This window comes from Euprymna scolopes, chromosome 6 (genome assembly GCF_053919585.1).
Source record: "Euprymna scolopes isolate OS-2025 chromosome 6, ASM5391958v1, whole genome shotgun sequence".
Taxonomy (NCBI): domain Eukaryota; kingdom Metazoa; phylum Mollusca; class Cephalopoda; order Sepiida; family Sepiolidae; genus Euprymna; species Euprymna scolopes.
The window spans coordinates 174,216,544-174,227,851 of NC_136487.1; the positions used below are offsets into that span (position 1 = coordinate 174,216,544).

The 11,308-nt window shown below is 35.5% G+C and overlaps 1 protein-coding gene across 1 annotated transcript in view; it reads right to left on the minus strand.

Annotated features, from left to right (window-relative positions):
• Nucleotides 1-9,930: 9,930 nt before the first annotated feature.
• The window catches only part of LOC145278356 (uncharacterized), a 17,182-nt gene continuing 15,804 nt past the window's right edge, over nucleotides 9,931-11,308 (minus strand). Inside the window, exon 8 of the mRNA XM_080130647.1 lies at nucleotides 9,931-10,133. Coding sequence (XP_079986773.1) covers nucleotides 9,981-10,133 — 153 coding nt within the window. The 3' untranslated portion in view covers nucleotides 9,931-9,980. The remainder of the gene's footprint in view (nucleotides 10,134-11,308) is intronic.

Consider the following 11,308-nt stretch of genomic DNA (forward strand, 5'->3'; position numbering starts at 1 on the left):
TCTATTATTTAAGTTACTTACTTAAGCTTTCACCTATTTTATTTTATTTCATTAAAATAAACCTGTAACGTATAATTTCTACCTGCCCGGCTAATTTATTTATATATATATTATATATAATTATATATATATATATATATCATTACACTATCAAAATAAACCTGTAAAGTATAATTCATTAACTTATTTATCCTTTTCTTTTTCTTTCCATTTTATAAACAATAAATATCTTTCAATCTCTCCCCGCCCGGCTAAATTACTTTAAACCCCATTTTCAACCCGTTCCTTCACTAACATTAACTCTCCAACCTGTTGCCATGGTGATCCTTTAAATTAACTGTTACCTATGCCGTTATCAATAAAAGTAGCATCTTTTAAGTTTAAACCGTTAAAAAAAAACGTATATAAGAATTTACACATAATTAATATTTAATTATAAACCCCTCTCTTTTTTTAATACACTCCTACTACTTTAAACTCCAACGTCCTCTCCCCACCACTCCTCCCTTCTTTTCTAACTCCCCTTTATCTAGGATTTTTCCATTCTTATTTGACTTTATAACTTAGTCCATCTATGAATTCTGACGATGCTAGTTGGATTTTTTCCTCTCTTTGAGGATTTTCCTCTAGCTGAAACAATTTGTAAACTCATTCTGGACTCACAGTAATAAATTTCCTATATACTGCTCTGACTACACATTGAGCACTCTAGTCCGGTTTTTTCACCACTGGTAAATAAATATATATATATATATATATATATATATATATATATATATATATATATATATATATATATATATATATATATATATACAGCTATCATCACGGCAGAGTGACATAGACATCTATTAGCACGGTAGAGTAAGCATAGACGTTTACTAGCCACTAAAGCGAGCATAGACATCTATTAGCCTGAGAGAATTAGCATAGACATATATTAGCTCGAAAGAATGGGCAGAGACATCTATTAGCACGTGAGAATGAGCCAAGACATCTATTAGCCTGGAAGGGTTAGTATAGACATCTAAACGTAAGTGGAGTAAGTTTAGGGAGTAGAGTTAATATAGACATCTATTAGCTCGAAAGAGTTAGTATAGATATTTACTCTCCCTGTATGTCTAGATCAACAGCTTTTTCGTTGGCTTTTTCGTTGGCTAGATACTTTTGTATGTTCTAGTTAATACATTTTTCTACTCTGTTTCTGTATTCTGTTTTCTTTGTAACACTTTAACTAGGATTATAACAGGTGTATCAATTGTTACTATTATTAAGTTGAAACTTTCTATACTAAATTAATGTGTTAGAATACAACAAATGAAAAGGAACAGTTATTTATTTCATTTAGAAAACAAAATATCAAATATAAATAATGGATGGTCACATTCAATGCTGCCAAGACTAAGCTTGTTTCCTTCAATAATTACAAGAAACCTTCTCTACCACCAATGCCAATGGCCAAAAACACATTGCCTGAAAGTGCTTCCTTCAAACTCCTTGGCTTAACGTTCACAGTAATATGAACTGGAATAGATACATTGAGAGCATTGCCAATGCTACTGCGAAGAAGGTGGGCTCTCTCTACCGTGCTAGAAAGTTACTTACGCCTGAAAGTATCCTGTACCTCTATAAGGCAACCATTCGCCCATGTATGGAGTACTGTTGTCATATTTAGGCTGGTGCATCTACTACTTGTCTCTCACTCCTTGACAAAGTTCAAAAGAGAGTCGCCAACCTCATAGGTCCCGAACTATCATCTAGGCTCCAGCCTCTGTCCCATCGACGAAATATTGCATCTCTCTCTGTTTTACAAGTGTTTTAATGGTGAATGCTCTGATGAACTACATGCACTTGTACCCCTCGCCGTAAATACACCGACAAGCAGCTAAATCACACCCCTTCACAGTAGATATCCCTAGCCTTCTACTCCAGTAGTTTCTTCCCCATAACTGCTAGATTTTCGAACTCCCTTCCGGGATTCTGCTTTCCCAACTCTACTGACATGCAGAAGTTCAAGTGTAATATGAACAAACATTTTGCTACTCAACTTCCTTCATAATATCCCTGCAAATTATGTCCCTGATAGTAGCCCCCTGCTTCAAAGTGGCACTTTTCCTTGTTTGGGGTGAAAATTGAATTTTAAAAAATCGTTTGTATTGAGGATTGAACTTCCAACCTCCAGAGGAGTGTAAATGACAACTGAGGTTACAAGTACTTTGACAAGATACACCTCCAGAAAGTCGAAGGTTATATCGACCTAAACGTTTTGATAATGAAACTCACAAAGAATATGGAGTGGATTTTTATTTCCGGATTCATCATTTTAAAAAATAATTGCTTATCTTAGTTCGAAGAAATAAAACGAAAAACGTTGAAATCGATTACAGTTTTTCGTTTTTAGACACTGAAAGAATTTTCTAGTTTTTCTAATGTTTTTGATTGTCGTAATTTGGTTGAACATAATCCGAAAAAAATTGAAAAGACATCAAAATAATATTCTAAAAATCACTTAATTTTGTAATTTGAACTAAATGAAATCCTGCAAGTTAAAACCCTCTCTCTCTCTCTCTCTCTCTCTCTCTATATATATATATATATATATATATATATATATATATATATATATATATATATATACATCATTTAAGTGCTTTTAACTTCGACGCCTGCAAAATGCAAGTGTCAAATAGATTTAACCAGGAAATTAAATCTGTCCGATCCATCATTTTTCCTTTTTTTTATTATTTAGTCAGAGCCGAAATATTTTAACCCTTGTTCGCCTATGGTCCCATGGAGATAAGGGGACTATGTCACTAGGGGATTATGTGAGGAGATAAGCGCGACATTTATTCACATTACACTTAAACCTCTGCATATTAATATATTCAGAGACGCCGGAACCAAAGAGAGGAAACCCAAAGTCTAGCAGTCCGAGGAAAGAAACGATTAGAGTAAAAGGCTTTCCGGCATCTACGGACCTTGACAGTGAAGGGATAAGCTTTTGCTATATGTCGGATTTGTTGGGGTTAGGGTTAGGGTTAGGGTTACGTGGAAGTGGCACAAGTGTTATGAATTTATCACAACACATTCCACTAAAGTAATTTAAAAACAGACACATGAATGAGACATTGCGGCGATGGGAGTTGGAGCCTTGTTGATAGTGTGGGACATATTACACTGAGGACTCTTTTATAAAACTCTGTCTAAGATGAGAGGGACTAGTAATGCATGCGCCAGCTCAGATATTGAATACAATCTGCAATATTACAGATCAGCGAGGCCTGTGGAAATTCCACAGCAGACTCTTTTATATATAATATAATGATGTTGACATTTTGTAGATGTTCAGAGTAAATGGAGACGCCCTGTATTGTAGCCATTTTGTTAAAACTGCTAAAGTATTTATCTAAGCTAGGATGGATGCCCAAACTAGACCGGTCTGAAAATACGTTTAAATATGAGATTTTAATTCATGCAGATTTTGTATATATTATCATACGGTCAATTTCCTATTATAAAGTTGCGATTTCAAAAATAAAAAACATATGTATATATATCCATATGCCTTGGGTGCATCAGCTTGAATCGAAACCGAAACCAAAACTTATGAAATAATATATATATATATATATATATATATATATATATATATATATATATATATATATATAACTTAAGTTCCTTCAGCTATAACTAAACCGAAATCAAAACTTATGAATATTCTTGGTAAAATTATTTATTACAAAAAATGGAAGGTCATAACAATTAAACAACACTTGTAAGAAACATATATATGCTTCATACCTCCTTCTTTGAAGAGTTCTTCTATCTTCCTGCTGAGCTTCGTTATGAACCATGAAATGACCAACACCATCCAATTGAGACATCGGGTTTTCCTGCTTTTGTAAAACCACTTTATATTTGTATAATATAAATTTACTTCAGTTGTCTCAAATGGTTTTCACAGGGTCTGCATTTCCTGCCTACATGTTTATTATTCCCAGCCCGCTTACTGGTCGTCTGTTCACTCTCGTGACTAGACTCCCACTCTCGACTTTTCACTCTCGTGATCAAACTCCAACTCTTCAACTCTAAACTTTCCGATCTCTTCACCTCAGTTCCGGTGACGTAACCAATCAAAAGACACGTCCTCTTAACGTGGCCTTTTCGTTACGTACGCCATGTTCAAGGTTATTTTGTTTATATTTAACCTAGCTAATTTATATAAACACCTTCAGCTTAAACCCAATGCTAATCTTTATTTTATAAACAATAAATAACTCCCAATATAAACTATTGTAAGAATATCATTGAATAGATAGATAGATAGATAGATAGATAGATAGATAGATAGATAATTAATTAACTTTTAACAATGTTAATTATTCAACACGTGGTCTTGGTGTTGGTGATGGTGGCGAAAATTGTGGTGATGATGGCAGTTGCTATAGTGGTGGTAGAGTGGAGTGTGTGTGGTGGTGATGGTGGTAGTGGTGGCACCGGTGGTGTTAGTGGCAATGGTGGTGGCCGTTGATGCTGATGGTAATCTGCACCGACCACTCACTGGCTAGCAATAACTAACTGATGGTGGTGGCAGTGGTGGCAGTGGTGGGGGCATAATAGTAGCGGCGGTGGTGGTGGTGGCGGCGGTGGCAGTGGTAATGGTGGAAGTGGCGGCAGTAGTGGTAGCGATGGTTGCAGTGGAGACTGCGCAATAAAGTGTAAGATAGTCATTATCATGAAATTTTTAATATACACTTTTTTCATTTGTTTGTAATATGCTCTGTAATTACATTGAGCTTTATGAATTAAGGATTAGTATATATGTTGTATGGCGGTAGTGTAGATAACGGGTATGAGACGTTTATAATAGCTGATAGATTACAGAAGTGAAGAGATGTGTAATGGACAGTTCTTCAAACACGGGGGGGATATACATTATTAATGAGAGGATACAGCTTTTGGAAAGGGTTTCCTATAGCATTCACTGTATAAGACGATGAAGACAAAAACACATTACCTTGCGGTTGATAACAAACGAAGACAAAGGCTTACATAACAATATGAAGCCATTTATTTCCAGCTCGTGATGAAATAGATGAGAATCTGATGCTGTATTAGTTTGGTACAGTTTGTCTCCTCCTCCCCAATTCGTTTCCCAAAGGAGCTTAGGCTAACTGTGTGTGTGTGTGTGTGTATACGTGTACGTATATATATGTATATATAGCCATGACCGTCTTCAGTGTCATTTCTGCTTGAGTGTGTGAATTCGCCGGAACCACTAAAAAAAAATTAAAAAAAATTTTTTTTTTTAAATTTTTTTAAAAAGTCATGTTAGGGCTCATGGACTTTAAGTGTCTGGGGGAGTGGCACTCGTCTGACTAGACGTTGCAATCATCATCATGCATGTATGTATGTATGTATGTATGTATGTATGTATGCGCTTAAGGATAATGTGAGTTATTAAATTTAAATTTATGAGGTAGAAATATTGAACGTCGACAAAAAGGCATATAGGAACATTAGTGTGAACCACTTTGTGTGTGTATATATATATATATATATATATATATATGTGTGTGTGTGTGTGTGTGTATTCATTACATATAGATAAATATATATATATATATATATATTCATTACAAATAGATAAAGTGTATATATAATGAATGATTATGTATTTTCTCTACTTATATATATATATATATATATATATATATATATATATATATATATATATATATATATAAGGCACTTTGTTTTTGTGTGTGTTTCTATATGTGAGAATTCGTTTTCTATGGACTCGGAAACGGCCGCGCCAATTTTTTTAATTTAACAAAAATGTACTTTATGTGTCTGAGAATGTTCTTAGATAAGTTAAGTATCGAAAATGAGTAATAGAAAACACCCGATTAAAGAAGGAATAGTTCGGTTTTGATCATCAGCTAACATCAAGCATATTTGAGAAGTTTTATCATCGCACAAGCAGAAAGACTTACGTATAAAATCAACAGTAGATTATTTGATAAATAAAGAACGTGTTCGAAATGAACGTTTTTGTTTAGAACACTGTTGAATCGTTTTACTTGACATTTGACTTTTAAACTTTAATTCAAGAGAGCAGCTCAACAAAAACTTGTTTACGTTGGACTTGAAAACGGCCATGTTATATGCAACTGGAAAGCAACTCCGCAATATTGTGTTCCACAGACGGGTAATTCTGGAAATAACCATTATGCTTTAAAGTTTATGATATTTTTGTTAAGTTTTAAGCACAGATAGAGAGTAAGGGAACTTTTTAACAGTGTTTGTTAGGAATCTTTCGTAGATTGGAGCTCAGTCGAGTATTTGCCATGAAAATAACCACACGGCAGAGATTTTTATTTAAATTAAACAATATTAGAACCAAATGTCATAAAAGGGCAGTGTAATATGTCTGCTGTCCACCTGATTTCTTTTCTTCATTTTGACTCTCGACGAACCGTGCTTATGGCTAGTCATTATCATAGTAGCCCACCATCCCAAGATCCATCGTCAGGCCGTGTTCAAAACATACTTCAGGTCCGTATCAGAATATGTTTTACTCAGGATACAGTCAATTAAAATTGGTGCGATTGTCTGCACGCCAGCACCATAGAAAGATCGAGCATACCGTAAATAGCCCGATTTGCGCAGGTAGTCCCATATTTTGGCAACCCTTGCTCGAGCCCGGTCTACTGTTGGCCACTTTTCCGGGGAAGTTTAGAGTATGCGGTAAGATCTTTCAGTGCCGGAAGAGACTCGTCGTAGTTTGTGCCTTCAATAGATTCAATGGACCGACGCAAGCATAAGGACACTAGTGTTGTTCATCCGAGGCCTGTAATAGTGCCGAAGCTTTTGCGGTGTTGGTAATGGTGGCGGTAGTGGTGGTGGCAGTGTTCTTGTGTTATATAGGGAGTGATAAAACGAATATGTTATATAATCAGGTGGGACATATTAAAACAGTCATATTACGTAGTGAGGTTGAGAGAGATGTATTGTTCTTATAACGGACAGATAAAAATGTATGTATTTGAAGAGTTGGTGCATAGACCGAAAGAATAGTGATGAATATGTTGTGTGAGAGAGGAACACGAAGTTTCATGATGCGGTCACAGATACTACAAGGAAATTCCATAGTATCAACCAAGAATGTTTTAAATGCAAAACCAACTCCACCATTTCTACGGATACCCACCGGATTAACAATCCAAAAAAGAGTGTAGTCTGATGATACCTCTGTTATTTGATCTCCATCTGTGAGACGGGTCTCTGATAGAACAGCAATATCTATATCAAGCCTCCGTAGCTCTGTAGTGACGTTTGGATGATGTAGACGGTTGAATGACGCTTTATCAAGCGTACATTCCAACAGCATAAATTAAATTTTACACCTTTTTGGAGATACATTTTTGTTTTCTTCCTGCTTACATGAACCACTGTTAGCCGCAGGAAACTAACCAGTGATAGTATGACAGAGAATTTTTAGTGCACCTTTTCTAGCACTTTCCCAAGATATTGGGTGAGCAGTGCTCTCCTTGAATAGGGCTGCTCAGTCACATGGTCCTCCACCGGTGTTGGCCTCTGTCATGTGAAGGCACAACAATGATGTTAAGATAGGGTTTCTGTCGCCTCTGTGCAGATTTGTGACTGAGTACCTCCAACAGGTCAAGTCTGTACACGTTGCCACTTCTCCATCGCCATTGAACTTGCAATAGAAATGAACGACAAATAAAGATAAGAGATAAAAGATCTCAAGTAACATCTGTACATCGTTGTTTGGTTTGGTTTTGTTGTTTTGTTTTACGGCATATCAACCCTTTTCAGGTTATTTAATGCCGAATCTGGTGATTTTGAAGAACGATTTTTTAATATAGTATATTTGTTTTTTAAGTCGTATTCTATTTAACCCATAGTTGGGACCCTAACAGGTGCTACCACACCGGGTCAGAGTGGACCTTGGAGCAATGGCAATTAAAGGGTGGCTCCACACTCCCTAAGGCCTGCAAGCTGGGGCCCTCACCATCGGATATAGTTTAAGGTCATATCCAGGACCGTTGTACATCGTTGTATTAAAGTGACAAGTGATTGTACGACACGAGTGCCACTCTCTAAGTGTCAGCAACAATAACCCAGTGACAAGCCATTGTATGATGACTGGTAATTGCTTTGACCGCAGATTTCTCGTAAGAGTTGTCCTCTCCTAGAATGGTTGCATTCACCATGGCTTGCAGGAGCTCCTATAGGGGGTTACTATCAGGGACATAAGCTACAGGGGTACTATGTGGGGAGTTGGGCAGCAAGATGTCGGTTCACGTTACACTTGAACTTCTGCATATCAGTACAGTTGGGGAAGCAGGAACTCGGAAGGGAATTCCAAAGTTCAGCGGTTCTGGGGAAGAAACTACTGGAGTAGAAGGCTCTCTTACATCTAGGAATCTCAACTCCGAAGGGGTGGGATTTCGCTGCTTGTCGGGTTTGTCGGTGGTACTTACTTCGAGGGGGCACAACTGCTTGCAATTCGTCAGAGCATTCACCATTGAAATACTTGTAGAACAGGCAGACGGATGCTACATTTCGTCGATGGGACAGAGGCTGAAGCTTAGATAGTTCAGGACCTATTAGGTTGGCGACTCTCTTTTGAACCCTATCTAGGAGTGAGAGACTAGTAGCAGATGCACTAACCCAAATATAACAACAATACTCCATACATGGGAGAATCCGGCCTTATAGAGGTACAGGATACTTTCGGGCGTTATTAGCTTTCTAGCACGGTAGAGAGAACCTACCTTTTTCGCAGTGTTTCTGGTAATGCTCTTAATGTAATTTTTTCAACTCATGTTTCCTGTGAAGGTTAGACCGAGGAGTTTAAAGCATGTGCTTTAAGATAAAGAGTCTTTGGCCATTGCTATTGGTGGTATTGGTGGTAGAGAAGGTTTCTTGTAGTTTTTGAAGGAAACAAGTTTAGTCTTAGCAGCATTGAATGTGACCATCCATTTTTGTCTCCATTCCACTACAGATCGGTCATCCTCTAGCGTTTTTGCCATTTCTCTAGATATGTGTTCATTTGTTTTCCTTATTTATGTTAAAAAATTTTATGTTAAATAAAAACAAAAAACGGCATACTGAAGATGACGGTTTCCGTCGAAATACATTTATGGACTTTAACATAAATTTCTAACAAAATAAACATCTGTTTATGTTGTAATAATGCGTTGGATCTGGCTTCAAACGTATATAATACGTATCTTATTTAATATATATATATATATATATATATATATATATATATATATATATATATATATTAGTGATAGGACGATTCCAATATTTTCCCAATTCCGATACAATTTCCGATTCCTTTTTAAATTCTCGATCCCGATACAATTACTGATTCCGATTCTGTATAAATCTTTAAATATTTTTCTTTAGATTGCTAATTTTTTTTACAATTACCGTAAAAACACACGTTAAATATGCAGAGATTTTGTCAAACCTGTGTGAGGCGATCTATTGATTTTTGTTTTACTGGTGGTTTTAAAATCAATAAATATTGATTATTTTATATTTACTACAGATTGTGGAAAACTCTATTTTAAACAAAATCAAATAAAAATATATAGAAGAATAGTTTTTGGCATCGGAAAATAGGCACAAAATTTTCCAATTCCGATACCGATTCCGATACTGATTCCGATATTGTAAATTTCCGATGTTTCCGAATCCTGATTCCGATTCTGATTAATCGTTCCAACACTAATAGGTATATGCGTGTGTTTGTATATTGTTTGCAATGATTATTTTCACACAATTATTCTAGTTTAAAAAGCCCTGTTCGATAAATGGATCTACTATTGTTGTTAACGAACCAATCAATGTTCAATACATTGAATAGATAAAACAGGACACATGTTTGTTTCACAAAGCTTAGATTTTATTATTCACATTAAAATGGGCGTGGCTTAATAAGTTGGTGGTTGGTCAATGTGAAAACGGGCATCGATGCTCTTGACGAGTTTGAGCCACAAATCTCCGAGTTGCTTGGAGAAGGGTTTGAAAAACTCGAGGGCCTGCTGGGCGACATTCTTGCTGACAACGCTCACGTTGGCCAAAAGCTGCAGAAAGAAAACAAAATAGTAAATTAATCGAAAGGGAATTGGAGATACACAACGTTGTATTTATTTTTTTTTTTTGACTGAAACATGATCGCATTTGTATAGAAGTGTAATTTGTATTTACTAACCTTATTCTGTTAGTATATACCGCTGTAATATTTATTGGGAATTATTGGTTTGCACACGAATACTAAATTGTGTGTTGGAATTTGCTGAAGTAAATGTTTTACAACAACAAAAGTAATTTGGGTAAAAAAATAAATAAATTTTGCATGTTACAAATAAATATGTATTTTTTAGAATTATAACTTTTGGGTATACATTCTGGATAATCTAGTGAGTAAAATGGGCACATTATTTTAGGGGGAAACTTTTAGGCGGTAAACCAACCCAAACTTGCAACCTAAGACTGATTAAAATAAATTAAATACAAAAATATAATGGATATATATATATATATATATATATATATATATATAATGTGCGTGTGTGTATGTGTGTGATAGATAGATAGATAGATAGATAGATAGATAGATAGATATGTAATTGAGCGCGTACGGGCGCGTGTAATAAAATCAGCAGCTGCTGAAGAATAGCTGGCTAGCGAAAATAATAACATCAGCAACCGTTAAAACACGCGTACAAATTAGCAATTGGTAAGTGTGCACGATCTTGCGGCACAAGAAAAGGATAGAAAAATACACGACGTGGTCAAGGGGAAGATGGACGTGTAAATACGAGGGCGTGAAAGTGCTAGTTAGCGCCAGTGTAGGGTGGCGAAGACAGCGACTTTTAAAATGCACATGTGCGTGAAAAGACTTTGGAAAGATAATAAAATGCGTTGTTTAGAAGAACGAATAGATTCATTTGCACTTTTAAAAATGCCGAGTATATATATATATATATATATATATATATATATATATATATATATATATATATATATATATATATATATATATATATATATATATATATATATAAAGCTTATTTTGTGATGTTATCAATTTTCTTGAGAATAATTATTTGCTTTTGATTCGTTCTTCCCCTCTTCCTCCTCTTTCTTCTTTCTCTCTCTCTCTTTCTCGCTCTCTCTCTCTCTCTCTCTCTCTCTCTCTCTCTGTCTTTACCTCGTTTCTATCTCCATTTTCTCCTTCTATTTTAATTATTTACGT